Source organism: Hylobates moloch, unplaced genomic scaffold (assembly GCF_009828535.3).
Source record: "Hylobates moloch isolate HMO894 unplaced genomic scaffold, HMol_V3 SCAFFOLD_15, whole genome shotgun sequence".
NCBI lineage: Eukaryota > Metazoa > Chordata > Mammalia > Primates > Hylobatidae > Hylobates > Hylobates moloch.
In genome coordinates, this window is record NW_026652290.1 from 31,930,226 (window position 1) to 31,946,677 (window position 16,452).

Below are 16,452 nucleotides of genomic sequence, written 5' to 3' on the forward strand. Positions count from 1 at the left end.
GAGCCGAGATCGCGCCACTGCACTCCAGCCTGGGCGACAGAGCAAGACTCCGTCTCAAAAAAAAAAAAGATTTCATAGTTTCCTGGAGGAACCAGAATGGGGAGTAAGGTTTCAACTTAGTGCTATAAGAAGTGTTACAGGCTGGGCATGGTGGCTCACGCCTGTAATCCCAACACTTTGGGAGGCTGAGGCAGGCGGATCACAAGGTCAGGAGATCGAGACCATCCTGGCTAACATGGTGAAACCCCGTCTCTACTAAAAATACAAAAAAAATAGCCGGGTGTGGCGGCGGGTGCCTGTAGTCCCAGCTGCTGGGGAGGCTGAGGCAGGAGAATGGCGTGAACCTGGGAGGCGGAGCTTGCAGGGGGCCGAGATCGTGCCACTGCACTCCAGCCTGGGCGACAGAGTGAGAATCCGTCTCAAAAAAAAAAAAAAAGTGTTATGATGCAGACCTGTCCAAGAGGCAAAGGAGGGTGTTCCTAGACTCCAGGCACTGTTCATGACCAGGACTCTCATTCATTCTACAAATGGAGGGCTCCCCTGGGCAGTACCCTGGAGCAGGCACTTTGCTGGTGTCTCGGTTAAAGAGAAACTGATAACTCTTGGTATTACCAAGAGATAGAGTCTCAGATGGATATTCTTACAGAAACAATATTCCACTTTTCAGAGTTCACCAAAAAATCATTTTAGGCAGAGATCATCTGGCATTGATCTGGTTTATCCATGAGATTGGCTAGGGTAACAGCACCTGGTCTTGCAGGGTTGTGTAAGCTTATCTCCAGGGTTGCCCCAACTCTGTCAGGAGCCTGAACCCTGCATGCCATATGTTCTCTGCCCCATCCAAGAAAGGTCAAGTGTCTCCCCAGAGGCTCCTGCAACTGATAGAGAGCTCCTGAGGCAGAGAACAGCACCCAAGGTAGAGACCCACACCCTCAATCCAGACAGGGAGGGCTATTGCCCCTTCATTGTACCCATTTATCTATCTCTAAGTGGGAAGATTCCTAAACTTAAGTACAAAGAAGTGAATGAAGAAAAGTATTTGCATGTATAAATCTGTGTGTCTTCCACTTTGTCCCAGATATCCTAAATTTAAACATTCTTCTAACCTAGGAAAATCCAGGATTTTAATGTGGACATCAACTGCACAATGATTGTTAGAAAAACAATGCATATTTGCATGGTGATACATTTGCAAAATGTGTCATAGTTTGCTACTCCTTGCCCTTCCATAAACCAGAGAATTATTTCAGTTTATTAGTCCCCTCCCCTAAGAAGTTTCCACCAATACTCTTTTCCCCTTTCCTTTAACTTGATTGTGAAATCAGGTATTCAACAGAGAAATTTCTCAGCCTCCTACTTCTGCTTTTGAAAGCCATAAAACAGTGAGGGAGAAACTGGCAGATAGCAAACCTCTTCGAGGCACAAGGCACAACAGGCTGCTCTGGGATTCTCTTCAGCCAATCTTCATTGCTCAAGTATGACTTTAATCTTCCTTACAACTAGGTGCTAAGGGAGTCTCTCTGTCTCTCTCCCTCTTTGTGTGTATGTATATGTCTCTCTCTCTCTCTCTCTCTTTCTTTCTCTCTCCCCCTCCTTCCCTCTCTGCCTCCCTCTCTCAGCTTTTTACAAAAATGCCAGGTGTAATATAATGCTTATGACTCAGGAAATATTCTGGGAATGAATACTGCTTATCTAGCAGTTGACACCCTGAAGGTTAGTGTCAAAGCCTCTGCTCCAGCTCTCCTAGCCAATACATTGCTAGTTGGGGTTTGGTTTAGCAAATGCTTTTCTCTAGACCCAAAGGACTTCTCTTTCACACATTCATTCATTCACTCAGAGATCACTTCTTTGCATGACTGCCATGCACTGGATGCTGAGAGAAATCACACATGAACATAGCTGTCATGGGGAAGTCACTCATTTTCTCCTTTTTACACAGGTGTCTGAAGCAGCCATGGCAGAAGTACCTGAACTCGCCAGTGAAATGATGGCTTACTACAGGTCAGTGGTGACACTGAGACGAGTAACATGAGCAGGTCTCCTCTTTTAAGAGTAGAGTGTTATCTGTGCTTGGAGACCAGATTTTTCCCCTAAATTGCCTCTTTCAGTGGCAAACAGGGTGCCAAGTAAATCTGGCTTAAAGACCACTTTCCCATTACAAGTCCCTCCAGCCTTGGGGCCTGGAGGCTATCCAGATATGTTGTTGCAAGGGCTTCCTGCAGAGGCAAATGGGGAGAAAAGATTCCAAGCCAACAATACAAGGAATCCCTTTGCAAAGTGTGGCTTGGAGGGAGAGAGAGAGCTCAGATTTTAGCTGACTCTGCTGGGCTAGAGGTTAGGCCTCAAGATCCAACAGGGAGCACCCAGGGTGCTCACCTGCCAGGCCTAGAATCTGCCTTCTAGACTGTTCTGCACATATCACTGTGGAACTTGCCAGGTGCTTTCAGGCAGCTTTGAGAGACAGGCTGTTTGCAGTTTCTTATGAACAGTCAAGTCTTGTACGCAGGGAAGGAAAAATAAACCTGTTTAGAAGACATAATTGAGACATGTCCCTGTTTTTATTACAGTGGCAATGAGGATGACTTGTTCTTTGAAGTCGATGGCCCTAAACAGATGAAGGTAAGACTACGGGTTTAACTCCCAACCCAACGAAGGGCTCTAACACAGGGAAAGCTCAAAGAAGAGAGTTCTGGGCCACTTTGATGCCATGGTATTTTGTTTTAGAACAACTTTAACCTCTTCCAGTGATACACAGGCTGCACCACTTGCTGACCTGGCCACTTGGTCATCATATCACCATAGCCACTCACTAACGTTGGTGGTGGTGGCCACGCTTGGTGGTGACAGGGGAGGAGTAGTGATAATGTTTCCCGTTTTGTAGTAGGAAGACAACCAAGTCTTCAACAGAAATTTGATTCTCCTTTTAGGAGATGGGTTCAGCCTATGGCAATCACTTGAGTTAAACTCTGAAACCAAGAGATGATCTTGAGAACTAACATATGTCTACCCCTTTTGAGTAGAAAACTTCCCTGGGGTGAAACTTATAACAACAAGACATAGATAATATAAACAAAAAGATGAATTGAGACTTGAAAGAAAAGCATTCACTTGCTGTTTGACCTTGACAAGTCATTTTACCCGCTTTGGACCTCATCTGAAAAATAAAGGGCTGAGCTGGATGATCTCTGAGATGCTGGCATCCTTCAACCTCCAGTTCTGAAATATTTTCAGTTGTAGCTAAGGGCATTTGGGCAGCAAATGGGCACTTTTCAGGCTCATCCTTGCAGAGAGCCATGTTATATTCCTGCTGTCCCTTCTGTTTTATATGATGCCCAGTAGCCTTCCTAGGTGGCCCAGCCATCAGCCTAGCTAGGTCAGTTGTGCAGGTTGGGAGGCAGCCACTTTTCTCTGGCTTTATTTTATTCCAGCCTGTGACAGCCTCCCCTAGCCTCATAATCCAGTCCTCAGTCTTGTTAAAAACACATTTCTTTAAAAGTTTTAAGACTGGCATAACTTATTGGCTCCAGCTGTGGGAGGAGCCCATTGGCTTGTCTGCCTGGCCTTTGCCCCCATTGCCTCTTCCAGCAGCTTGGCTCTGCTCCAGGCAGGAAATTCTCTCCTGCTCAACTTTCTTTTGTGCACTTAGAGGTCTCTTTAACAGTCTTTCAAGCCTTTGAACCATTATCATGCCTTGAGGCAACCTCAGTTAAGCCTTAATACAGAGCTTCTCTGAATAAGAGGAAAGTGGTAACATTTCACAAAAAGTAACTACTCTCACAGGATTTGCAGAATGCCTATGAGACAGTGTTGTGAAAAAGGAAAAAAAAAAAAGAACAGTGTAGAAAAATTGAATACTTGCTGAGTGAGCATAGGTGAATAGAAAATGTTATGGTCATCTGCATGAAAAAGCAAATCATAGTGTGACAGCATTAGGGATACAAAAAGATATAGAGAAGGTAGACATGTATGGTGTAGGTGGGGCATGTACAAAAAAGATGAACAAAGTAGAAATGGGATTTATTCTAAAAGAATAGCCTGTAAAGTGTCAGAAAGCCCGCATTCTAGTCTTGAGTCTGCCTCTAATCTGCCGTGTGACCTTGAGTACACCCTTAACCTCCTTGAGCTTCAGAGAGGGATAAACTGTTTATTTTGTTTTGTTTTGTTTTGTTTTGTTTTGTGAGATGGAGTCTCACTCTGTTGCCCAGGCTGGAGTGCAGTGGTACAATCTTGGCTTACTGCAACCTCCGCCTCCTGAGTTCAAGTGATTCTCCTTCCTCAGTCTCCTGAATAGCTGGGATTACAGGTGTGCCCCACCACACCCAGCTAATTTTTGTATTTTTAGTAGAGAAGAGGTTTCGCCATGTTGGCCAGGCTGCTTTTGAAGTCCTGACCTAAATGATTCATCCACCTTGGCCTCCCAAAGTGCTGGGATTACAGGCATGAGCCACCACGCCCGGCCCAGAGAGGGATGATCTTTAGAAGCTGGGGATTCTTTCAAGCCCCTTCCTCCTCTCTGAGCTTTCTCCTCTCTGATGTCAAAGCATGGTTCCTGGCAGGACCACCTCACCAGGCTCCCTCCCTCGCTCTCTCTGCAGTGCCCCTTCCAGGACCTGGACCTCTGCCCTCTGGATGGCGGCATCCAGCTACGAATCTCCCACCAGCACTATAGCAAGGGCTTCAGGCAGGCCGTGTCAGTTGTTGTGGCCATGGAGAAGCTGAGGAAGATGCTGGTTCCCTGCCCACAGACCTTCCAGGACAATGACCTGAGCACCTTATTTCCCTTCATCTTTGAAGAAGGTACTTAGCCAAGAGCAGGCAGTAGATCTCCACTTGTGTCCTCTTGGAAGCCATCAAGCCCCAGCTAACTCAATTTCCCCAGAGCCAAAGCCCTTTAAAGGTAGAAGGCCCAGCGGGGAGACAAAACAAAGAAGGCTGGAAACCAAAGCAATCATCTCTTTAGTAGAAACTATTCTTAAAGAAGATCTTTATGGCTACTGACATTTGCAACTCCCTCACTCTTTCTCAGGGGCCTTTCACTTACATTGTCACCAGAGGTTGGTAACCTCCCTGTGGGCTAGTGTTATGACCATCACCATTTTACCTAAGTAGCTCTGTTGCTCGTCCACAGTGAGCAGTAATAGACCTGAAGCTGGAACCCATGTCTAATAGTGTCAGGTCCAGTGTTCTTAGCCACCCCACTCCCAGCTTCGTCCCTACCGGTGTTGTCATCAGACTTTGACTGTATATGCTCAGGTGTCCTCCAAGAAATCAAATTCTGCTGCCTCACCTGACGAGGCCTGCCCTTCTGATTTTATACCTAAACTACATGTGCTCCACATTTCAGAACCTATCTTCTTCGACACATGGGATGACGAGGCTTATGTGCACGATGCACCTGTACGATCACTGAACTGCACACTCCGGGACGCACAGCAAAAAAGCTTGGTGATGTCTGGTCCATATGAACTGAAAGCTCTCCACCTCCAGGGACAGGATATGGAGCAACAAGGTAAATGGAAACATCCTGGTTTCCCTGCCTGGCCTCCTGGCAGCTTGCTAATTCTCCATGTTTTAAACAAAGTAGAAAGTTAATTTAAGGCAAATGATCAACACAAGTGAAAAAAAAAAAAAAAAACATAAAAAAGGAATATACAAACTTTGGTCCTAGAAATGGCACATTTGATTGCACCAGCCAGTGCATTTGTTAACAGGAGTGTGACCCTGAGAAATTAGATGGCTCAAGCACTCCCAGGACCATGCCCACCCAAGTCTCTTGGGCATAGTGCAATGTCAATTCTTCCACAATATGGGGTCATTTGATGGACATGGCCTAACTGCCTGTGGGTTCTCTCTTCCTGTTGTTGAGGCTGAAACAAGTGTGCTGGAGCGATAATGTGTCCATCCCCCTCCCCAGTCTTGCCCCCTTGCCCCAATATCCGTCCCACCCAATGCCAGGTAGTTCCTTGTAGGGAAATTTTACTGCCCAGCAGGAACTTATATCTCTCCGCTGTAACTGGCAAATGTTTCAAGTGCGGTGAGCCCATCATTAGCTGTGGTGATCTGCCTGGCATCGTGCCACAGTAGCCAAAGCCTGTGCACAGGAGTGTGGGCAACTAAGGCTGCTGACTTTGAAGGGCAGCCTCACTCAGGGGGAAGCTATTTGCTCTCAGCCAGGCCAAGAAAATCCTGTTTCTTTGGAATCGGGTAGTAAGAGTGATCCCAGGGCCTCCAATTGACACTGCTGTGACTGAGGAAGATCAAAATGAGTATCTCTCTTTGGAGCCACTTTCCCAGCTCAGCCTCTCCTCTCCTAGTTTCTTCCCATGGGCTACTCTCTGTTCCTGAAACAGTTCTGGGCCTGATTTCTGGCAGAAGTACAGCTTCACCTCTTTCCTTTCCTTCCACATTGATCAAGTTGTTCTGCTCCTGTGGATGGGCACATTGCCAACCAGTGACACAATGGCTTCCTTCCTTCCTTCCTTCCTTTCTTCCTTCCTTCCTTTCTTCCTTCCTTCCTTCCTTCCTTTCTTCCTTCCTTTCTTCCTTCCTTCCTTTCAGCATTTAAAATGTAGACTCTCTTTCATTCTCCATTCCTACTGCTATGAGGCTCTGAGAAACCCTCAGGCCTTTGAGGGGAAACCCTAAATCAACGAAAGGACCCTGCTATTGTCTGTGAGAAGTCAAGTTATCCTGTCTCTTAGGCCAAGGAACCTCACTGTGGGTTCCCACAGAGGCTACCAAATTACATGTATCCTACTCATGGGGCCCAGGGGTTGGGCTGACCCTGCACTGCTGTGTCCCTAACCACAAGACCTCCTTCTTTCTTCAGTGGTGTTCTCCATGTCCTTTGTACAAGGAGAAGAAAGTAATGACAAAATACCTGTGGCCTTGGGCCTCAAGGAAAAGAATCTGTACCTGTCCTGCGTGTTGAAAGATGATAAGCCCACTCTACAGCTGGAGGTAAGTGAATGCTATGGAATGAAGCCCTTCTCAGCCTCCTGCTACCACTTATTCCCAGACAACCACCTTCTCCCCGCCCCCATCCCTAGGAAAAGCTGGGAACAGGTCTATTTGACAATCTTGCATTAATGTAAATAAATTTAACATAATTTTTAAATGCGTGCAACCTTCAATCCTGCTGCAGAAAATTAAATCATTTTGCTGATGTTATTATGTCCTACCATAGTTACAACCCCAACAGATTATATACTGTTAGGGCTACTCTCATTTGATAGACACCTTGGGAAATAAATGACTTAAAGGGTCCCATTATCACGTCCACTCCACTCCCAAAATCACCACCACTATCACCTCCAGCTTTCTCAGCAAAAGCTTCATTTCCAAGTTGATGTCATTCTAGAACCACAAGGAAAAATACAATAAAAAGCCCCTGGAAACTAGGTACTTCAAGAAGCTCTAGCTTAATTTTCACCCAAAAAAAAAATTCTCACATACATTATGCTCCGGCGCATTTGGCACTAAGGTTTAGAAAAGAAGAAGGGCTCTTTTAATAATCACATGGAAAGTTGGGGGCCCAGTTATAAGTCAGGAGTCTGGCTCCTGATCATGTGACCTGCTCATCAGTTTCCTCTCTGGCCAACCCAAAGAACATCTTGCCCGTAGCATCTTTGTCCCTTGCCTCACAAAAATTCTTCTTTCTCTTTTGCTGCAGAGTGTAGATCCCAAAAATTACCCAAAGAAGAAGATGGAAAAGCGATTTGTCTTCAACAAGATAGAAATCAATAACAAGCTGGAATTTGAGTCTGCCCAGTTCCCCAACTGGTACATCAGCACCTCTCAAGCAGAAAACATGCCTGTCTTCCTGGGAGGGACCAAAGGCGGCCAGGATATAACTGACTTCACCATGCAATTTGTGTCTTCCTAAAGAGAGCTGTACCCAGAGGGTCCTGTGCTGAATATGGACTCAATCCCTAGGGCTGGCAGAAAGGGAACAGAAAGGTTTTTGAGTATGGCTATAGCCTGGACTTTCCTGTTGTCTACACCACTGCCCAACTGCCTGCCTTAGGGTAGTGCTAAGAGGATCTCCTGTCCATCAGCAAGGACAGTCAGCTCTCTCCTTTCAGGGCCAATCCTCAGCCCTTTTGTTGAGCCAGGCCTCTCTCACCTCTCCTACTCACTTAAAGCCCACCTGACAGAAACCACGGCCACATTTGGTTCTAAGAAACCCTCTGTCGTTCGCTCCACATTCTGATGAGCAACCGCTTCCCTATTTATTTATTTATTTGTTTGTTTGTTTTATTGATTGGTCTAATTTATTCAAGGGGGGCAAGAAGTAGCAGTGTCTGTAAAAGAGCCTAGTTTCTAATAGCTATGGAATCAATTCAATTTGGACTGGTGTGCTCTCTTTAAATCAAGTCCTTTAATTAAGACTGAAAATATATAAGCTCAGATTATTTAAATGGGGATATTTATAAATGAGCAAATATCATACTGTTCAATGGTTCTGAAATAAACTTCACTGAAAAAAAAAAAGGTCTTTCCTGATCATTGACTTGTCTTGGATTTGACACTGAACAGTAAAGATAAACAGGGCTGTGAGAGTTCTTGGGGGACTAGAAGCCCACTCCTCATGGCTGAGTGCTGTGAAGTACCTAGAAACATCCTTGGTCACCAAAGACTATCCTCCTCACCCATCCCCTTTATTTCTGTTGTTCAACAAAAGGATATTCAGTGCACATCTGGAGCAGGATCAGCTGAAGCACTGCAGGGAGTCAGGACTGGTAGTAACAGCTACCAGTGATTTATCTATTAATGCACCAAACATCTGTTGAGCAAGCGCTATGTACTAGGAGCTGGGAGTACAGAGACAAGAAAGGTAACAAGTTCCTCCTCAGATAGGAGAGGCAGATAGATACAAGCAAAAACAAGGCAACATGACAGTAGAGCAAGATAAAATACAGAAGGAGTATCCAGGAAGGAGTGAGGAGAGTGACATAAGAATCAAGCCTAAAGGGATAAACAAAATTTCCACACATGGGCTGGGTATGGTGGCTTACGCCTGTAATCCCAGCACTTTGGGTGGCAGAGGCAGAAAGATCGCTTGAGCCTAGGAGTTCAAGACCAGCCTGGGCAACATAGTGAGACCCCCATCTCTACAAAATCAATCAATCAATCAATCAATCGATCAGCCAGGCATCCTGGCATGCACCTGTAGTCCTAGCTAGTTGGGAAGCTGACACTGGAGGATCGCTTGAGCTCAGAAGTTCAAGACTGCAGTGAGCTATGATCGCACCACTGCACTCCAGCCTGGATGACAGAGTGAGACCCTATCTCTAAAAAATGTTCCCAGATAGAAAAGAAAAGAAAAGAAAAGGCCCTCAGGTAGAGGAACCAGCATGAACAAGGGCATGGGGGTATAAGAATGAATGATGCAAAAAGTACATTTTCAGAATTGCGGGAATCACCAGAAGCAAAGTCAAAGCACAAAACAAGCCAGAGGAAAAGTAGTTGTAACTCACATCCCACATAAAGAGATAACTTGCTTCACATGTAAAGAACTGCCTCAAAACATTAGAAAAAAAAGAATAAAAATCCAGCAAAACAACAGGCAAGGGATCTTAACAGTCTGTTCACAGAAAAGAAATACTATTTGATCTTGGGCAGAGTAAAACAATGCTTAACACTGTAATAAGAAAGTCAAATTAAAAGCACTTTGAGATACTAGTATTTTCCCATCAGATTGACAAAAATCAAAAGTTTAACAACAGACCTTGTTGGTCAAACTGTCGAGAAATCCCCGCTATTAAATATTACATGTGGGACTATAAATTGATATGACCCTTATAGAACAAAATTTGCTAACTATGAAAATCACAAGTGCACTTCCCCTTTGATCCAGCAATTTCACTCCTGGAGATTTATCCTACAGATGGACATAACCCATGTGAAATGAAAAATGATCAAAATTATTCATTGTACATCATTTGTAATAGGAAAAATTGGAAGTAACCCAAGTATCTATCAACAAGAGACTGGCTAAATGAAGTAAAGGATATAGAATACTAGACAGCTATAGAAAAGAATGAGAAAGCACTCTAGTATTGTTTGGTTCTGTTTCCCAGCCCAAATCTCATGTCAAATTGTAATCCCCGATATTGGAGGTGGGGCCTGGTGTGGGGTGATTGGATCATGAGGGTGGAGTTCTTGTGAATGGTTTAGCACTATCCCTTTGGTGCTGTTCTCGTGATAGAGTTCTCACAAGATCTGGTTGTTTAAAAGTATGTGGCATCCTTTCTCTCTCTCTCTCTCTCAGTCCTGCTTCTGCCATATAAGACACCCACTCCCGCTTTGTCTTCTGCGTGAGTAAAAGCTTCCTAAGGCCTCCCCAGAAGCAGATGCTGCCATGCTTCCTGTGGAACAGCCTGTGAAGCTGTGAGCCAATTAAACCTCTTTTCTTTATAAATTACCCAGTCTCAGGTATTTCCTTATAGCAATGCAAGGACTGACTAATACATGCTGTCTGCACGAATATGAAATCCTCTCCAAGACATGCTGATGGCTGAAAAAGAACAAGATGCAGACCGTATTTATGATATGTTAACTCTGATGTAACAAAAGGGAGGGGAAAAAGGGCAATACATTCCACCATGCTTGTATTTGATTTTTTTTTAATTCTGGAAGATACATAAGAAATGAATAAAGTAGTTGTTAGAGGCTGAGAAATAAGATATATAGGGGCAGGTGTGGGAGCAAGACACTTTTATGAACACATTTTATACAGTTTGGGTTTTTTTTTTTTTTTTTTTTTTTGGAGACAAGGTCTCGCTGTCACCCAGGCTGGAGAGCAGTGGTACAGTCATGGCTTACTGCAGCCTTAAACTCCCAGGCTCAAGCAATCCTCCTACCTTAGCCTCCTGGGTAGCTGGGACTACAAGCATATGGCACTATATTCATCCACTCTCACACTGCTATTAAGAATGACCTGAGATGGGGTAATTTATGAAGAAAAGAGGTATAACTGATTCACAGTTCTACAGGCTGTATAGGAAGCATAGCTGGGAGGCTTCAGGAAACTTACCATCATGGCGGAAGGCAAAGCGGAAACACACACGTCTTACTACGGCGGAGCAGGAGAGTGAGAGAGTGACGGGGGAGGTGCTACACACTTTCAAACAACCAGGTCTTGTGAGAACTCACTCACTATCATGAGAACAGCAAGGGAGAACCCACTCCCATGATCTAATCACCTCCCACCAAGACCCTCCCTCAACATTGAGGATTAAAATTCAACATGAGGTTTGAGTTGGGTCACAGAGCCAAACCATATCAGCCACCATGCCCAGCTAATTTTTGTTTTTAAATTTTTGTAGATACAGGGTCTCACTATGTTACCCAGGCTGGTCTTGAACTCCTGGGCTCAAGTGATCCTCCCGCCTCGGCCTCCTAAATTGCTAGGATTACAGGCATGAGCAGACATGCCAGGCCTACAGTTTGATTTTTGAATCATGTAAATATATTATTCAGAAATAAAATAATAATTTTTAAAGATTTTATCCAAAAAAAAGTATCTGACTTCTTGTGGAAGGACAACTGTTGAGTTGAGGGAGCTGCCAGTCCTCGGCAGCTCACTCTCAATATCCTCCTTCTTTGAAGTTCTCCAAGCTAGGGCAGAGGCTGGCAAAGCCCCTCTCCTAGCTCTGTCTGCTTCATAACTGCAGTGCAAAGGATGACATGGCTGTTGGAGCAGACACCCAAGTGGCAACCATTCTGTAAGATGGAACAGAGCTGGTGGCAGGAAAGCAGGTGGTCTGGGAAGAAAGCAGAGGTGCTGTGAGCTTGAGCTGTCATTTGACCCCCTATCCTTGATTTAGTGATACAATTCTGCCAGCTCTCTCAGATACAAAAGGGAAGACATGCCAGGAAGAATGAAACTGTGAAGGCATCTCACCTTGTGAGGAAGCCATATTCCAAATCATCTCTGTATGGGTAAGTGGGTATGGCCATTTTGGAGAGAAAATTGGTAGTGTCTAGTTTTTTGGGTTTTTTAAACATGTTCTTTGGCTCAGCAATTCCACTACTTGCCATCTTCCCTAAAGAAATTTATGGACATCTACTGATGCATTGTTTATAAATACTTACCGAAATCAACTAGAAACAACCTACATATCTGTTGATAGAGGCAAGGTTAAATAAACAATGGTAAGTTAAAAAGAAAGGAGATGGTACTGAAATAGAAAGATGGCCAAACAAATCATTGAGAGAAAAAGGCAAATTGTGGAACAAGAACAGAGTGATAACATTTATGTAAAACAAAACACTGCACATCCGCAATGCAAAATCATATGCTTCTAATGGTACGTAGAGGTAGAGAGGTCTGGAAGGGTACCGGCAAGACTGATAATAGTGGTTACTTGGAGTGGAATAGGGCAGAGGAGCGAGTCATCAAGAGGAACTTTAGCTTTATTTATGACATTTGAATTTTTACCAAAAAAAAATTTGGTAAATGTGTTTAACAAATTTTGTTTTATTAGATTTTTGTTCTTCTTTTTTCTAATGTTTTGAGGGATCTCTTTAGATGTTAAGCAAATATATTTGTGAATGACTTATATCATTTTTTAAATCCCCTGCATTAAAATGTTCAAAAGCCTTGGTTCCAATTTCTGGATCTGAGCCAAAGATTAAAATTGACCCTCCAGACTAGAATTGACCTTTCTATTACAGGCTTAAAGCCAAGTTCTCTCCCTGGGTAACAACTCCCTATTTCTCTGTACTATGTGCCCTTGGCCTGGACGAGGGAAATGGTCTACCACTAAATGGAAAGGGTCTGATAATTTGAGTGGAGAAAGCTGAGAATCCTCCCCACACCCAACCAAGTACACAAATACAACTGGAAGAAGGCAGTCTTTCTGAAGGGCTGTGAAGTCAACTTGTCTGCACCTGCAGGAGGTAACACACCACACCTCCACAGCTGCTACCAGCTTTCCAGGAGAGCCTGTGTACCTGGAGAGGAGAAGACAAGTGCTTCTGAACTTGACTTGATGTCTTAGATTCTGCAATGCGTAGTCTGTAGGGACAGGCTGTGGCTTATCCTATAGGCTTGGGTTGGAGTCAGCAAGCATCTGGGCTGGCAGAAGATAAAAGATGCAAAGGTGAAGGAAACCATACATGGTCTGGAAGACAGACTTGGGGGGTGGGTGGCTGCTACACCTTGGTTAGAGGTAGAGGGCTAAGTCAGTGTGTCTTCTGCATAGACCTCTTCCCCACCTCATTCTTCATTTCCCATAGAGCCTTGCTGAGTTATTCACAAACATCTGATTCAACTGGAAGCTGGGTTGAGGATGACCTAAAGGACTAGTGTGATGCCTGCCCAGGGGTGTGGGCCCATAGTCAGAGTCCAGAGCCTCCTCCCAGCTTTTAGCACATCTCACCCACATCCTGGGTCCTTAATTAGCAATATGGAAGCAAGCCAAGTGATAAAATTTTGTCCCTGGGAAGTCCAAAGCACCCCTTTTCTCATTTGTATAAGTGTAATGATTTGCTTACATAAATAATCATGAAAATTCAAATCTCTCTCAGAAATCAGGTCATAAAACCATGAAATGCAGCATGTGGGCCAGAATCACAGAGAAAGGCAGGTCTTGGAGGGGAAAGGATGGCAGGGAGGAAGAAAACAGGGTGCCAGGGGCCCTGGGCTGCTGTCCAAGTCAGGTGGCTCACTGTCTCTGAGAACATTTCACTTTCTGGTAAATGGGGCAGTTGGAGATGGAAGGGTTGGATGAATGCCAAGAGTGAGCACAGCTGAGGTCAGTGCTGTGCCTGCAGTCCAGGCTGGAGTAGAAATCCTGGGCCCATCTTACCTCTGACCTCATTTCCTCCTCTGTAATAATGTGGGGGTAGGGGAAAGTTCTGGTCATCAGCTCTAGCATTCCATGGTTCATTTCCTCATCAGTGATGGAAAATCACCAAGCAAGAGAACAGGATGGAGAATAACCAGATGGGTGCAATCAGAGGTGCTATTTCAGGTGAGGTGGCCAGGGAAGGCCCTCTGAAAGGGTGGCTTGAGCAGGTGGCTGAATGTACAGAAGCTGCCAATCATGCAAAGATCTGGGGTACAGCATGCCAAGCAGAGGAAATGCGAGTGCAAAGGCCCCGATACTGGATGTGGGCTTAGCACAAATGTGGCATGGCAAGAAGTCTGGTGTGGCTGAAGCAGCATGAGCAATGGGTGGAGGGGCTGAGAGGACAGAGGGGCAGGAAAGAGCCAGGCCTGAGTAGGAGAGGTGTCAACTTGATATATGATGCAAAGCCCTTGGAGGTTCCCAAACACAAAAGGGATGATCTAATATATGGTTTTAAAAATGCCACTCTTGCTGTGAAAAATTTACCGAGAAAAGGAGGAGTAGAAGTCAAAAGGGGTAGAAGTCAAAAGTGGAAGCAGATCAATCAGGAGGCCAGGGCAATGGACTGTGCAGGAGAGACTGACATCTTAGACTCGGGCAATTGGAGAGAAAGTGGTGAGGATTATATTCTGGGCATAAAGGCAACAGAACTAGCTGATGGCATCAACGTAGGAGATGAGGGAAAGAAAGAAACCAAGGGGCATTCATAGGTTTGAGGGTTGAGTAACTGGGGATATTTAGCAGAAATGGAGAAGTCTGGGGAAGCGGCAAGTATTGTGGGGGCAGGGGTCAAAAGTTCTGTATTTTGCCCAAGTTAATTAATATTTGAGATACCTCTTAGGTGTCCAAGTGAAGATGTCAAATAGTCAGTTGAATACAAAATCTGAATCTTAGCCCAGGCAGGTCTCACACCTGTAATCCCAGCACTTTGGGAGGCTGAGGCGAGAGGATCACTTGAGGCCAGGAGTTTGTGATCAGCCTGGGCAATAGAACAAGACCCTGTCTCTACAAAAAAAAAAAAAAAAAAAGTCATCCAGGCATGGTGGCACATGCCTGTAGTCCCAGCTACTCAGGAAGCTGAGGCAGGAGGATCACTTGAGCCCATGGTTCAAGGCTGCAGTGAGCTATAATCACATCACTCAATACTACACTCTAGCCTGGATGACAGAGAGAGACCTCATTTATTAAAATAAAATTTTAAAAAATTAATTAAAAATAAATCCAAATCTTTCCTGAGATTCATATTCAGGAGTAACTGTCATGTAGAAGGCATATAATGCCATAGATCACATGAAACCATCTAATGAATGCCACTGGAAAAGAGAAAATAGCTAAAAACTGAGCACTGGGCACACCAGCACAGTGAGATTGGAAGGAAGAAATGGAGCTAACAAAGGAGACAAAAGAGGAGTAGCCAGTGAGAAGAGAGAAACATCTGGAGAGAAGAGAGAGCAACAAAAGGTGGGTGAAGGAGAATGTGGTCCACCAGGCCCAACAATGCTGAGCAGCTGAGTAAGTGAGGACCTGGCCATTGAATTTGGCAAGAAAGAGGATGTCAGCGGAAGAAGAGCTTGAGGACGGAAGCCTGACAGGAGTGAACTAAGGAGAGAATGAAAGGTGGAGACATGGAACCAAGGAGCACTGAGACTCCCTTGAGTAGTTTTGCTGTAAAATAAAAGTGGGTGCAGAGACGGGGCAGGGGGACAGAGAAATGCAGGGGTAGCTGGAGGGAGCCATAGAATCAAAAGAGGGTTTTTATGTTTAATATGGTAGTTGTCATATAGCACATTAGTAAGTTCATATGAATCACAACGTAGGTGAGAGAGATCACTAATGCAGGAGTCAAATCCTTGCAGAGCCCCCAGAGGAGGTGATGAAGGGAGGTGATGGACATCATTCAGATGCAAGTAGGTTAGCAATTCCTGGGGTAAAAATAGGAGGTAACTCCTTTCTGATTGCTCCTGTTTTCTGAATGAGATAGCACATAAAGTCCACTCAGCCATGTTAGCTGTTGAAGGCCTTGTGGCTATCACGCCTGTACAGACTGGGCTCTCCTCTCCAGCTCTTCCTCTCAGACTAAGCTGAGCTGCACTAGCCGCTGCCACATCCTCTTGGGGCCATCCTCTGCCACACTCCACATATTGCTGTGGTTTGCTTGCAACCCCTGGAAGGTCCTACTGGCTGCTCCTAGAAGAGTCTGGGCGGCATCTCTCTCTTACTCGTTATCACATGGTGCTGTAAGCAGTGGCCACACACTTTAGCTGGTGGGATGGGCCATCACAGGCAGTAAATGTGTAAGACTGCTCAGATTTCAAAGCACCCATGAATCAGTAGAACGAGTTTAGAATTGTAGTCATCAACACACATTTAAAAAAAAAAAAAAACAGGCACTAAAAAAATTAGTTGAGTAGGATAAAGCAATAAGAGATATTAACTACAAACCAGATAGGAGGTACAAAATTGTACCTACGTAAATCAGGTGGAAAAAGTTGAAAGCAGATAAGATAAAATAGGTAAGCACGACATTTAAAAGGTATTCAGGCCGGGCGCGGTGGCTCACGCTTGCAATCCCAGCACTTTGGGAGGCCGAGGC

At 44.8% G+C, this 16,452-nt stretch overlaps 2 protein-coding genes across 4 annotated transcripts in view; one reads left to right on the forward strand and one right to left on the reverse strand.

The window, feature by feature from the left end:
• IL36G (interleukin 36 gamma) overlaps nucleotides 1–16,452 on the reverse strand; it is a 218,476-nt gene that overhangs the window by 145,712 nt on the left and 56,312 nt on the right. The window lies entirely within an intron of this gene.
• Nucleotides 1,396–8,484, forward strand: IL1B (interleukin 1 beta). Its single transcript, XM_032177178.2, has 7 exons — nucleotides 1,396–1,475; nucleotides 1,940–2,001; nucleotides 2,568–2,619; nucleotides 4,596–4,797; nucleotides 5,345–5,509; nucleotides 6,830–6,960; nucleotides 7,673–8,484. The coding sequence occupies exons 2-7, from the start codon at nucleotides 1,955–1,957 to the stop codon at nucleotides 7,883–7,885; spliced, it is 810 nt and encodes a 269-aa protein (XP_032033069.1). The 5' UTR covers nucleotides 1,396–1,475; nucleotides 1,940–1,954; the 3' UTR covers nucleotides 7,886–8,484.

Coding starts and splice junctions, on each gene's coding strand:
- IL1B (XM_032177178.2), top strand. CDS start 1,955: ATGGCAGAAGTACCTGAACTCGCCAGTGAAATGATGGCTTACTACAG. Junction 2,620..4,595: donor ATGGCCCTAAACAGATGAAG/GTAAGACTACGG, acceptor CTCTCTCTGCAG/TGCCCCTTCCAGGACCTGGA. Junction 4,798..5,344: donor TCCCTTCATCTTTGAAGAAG/GTACTTAGCCAA, acceptor TCCACATTTCAG/AACCTATCTTCTTCGACACA.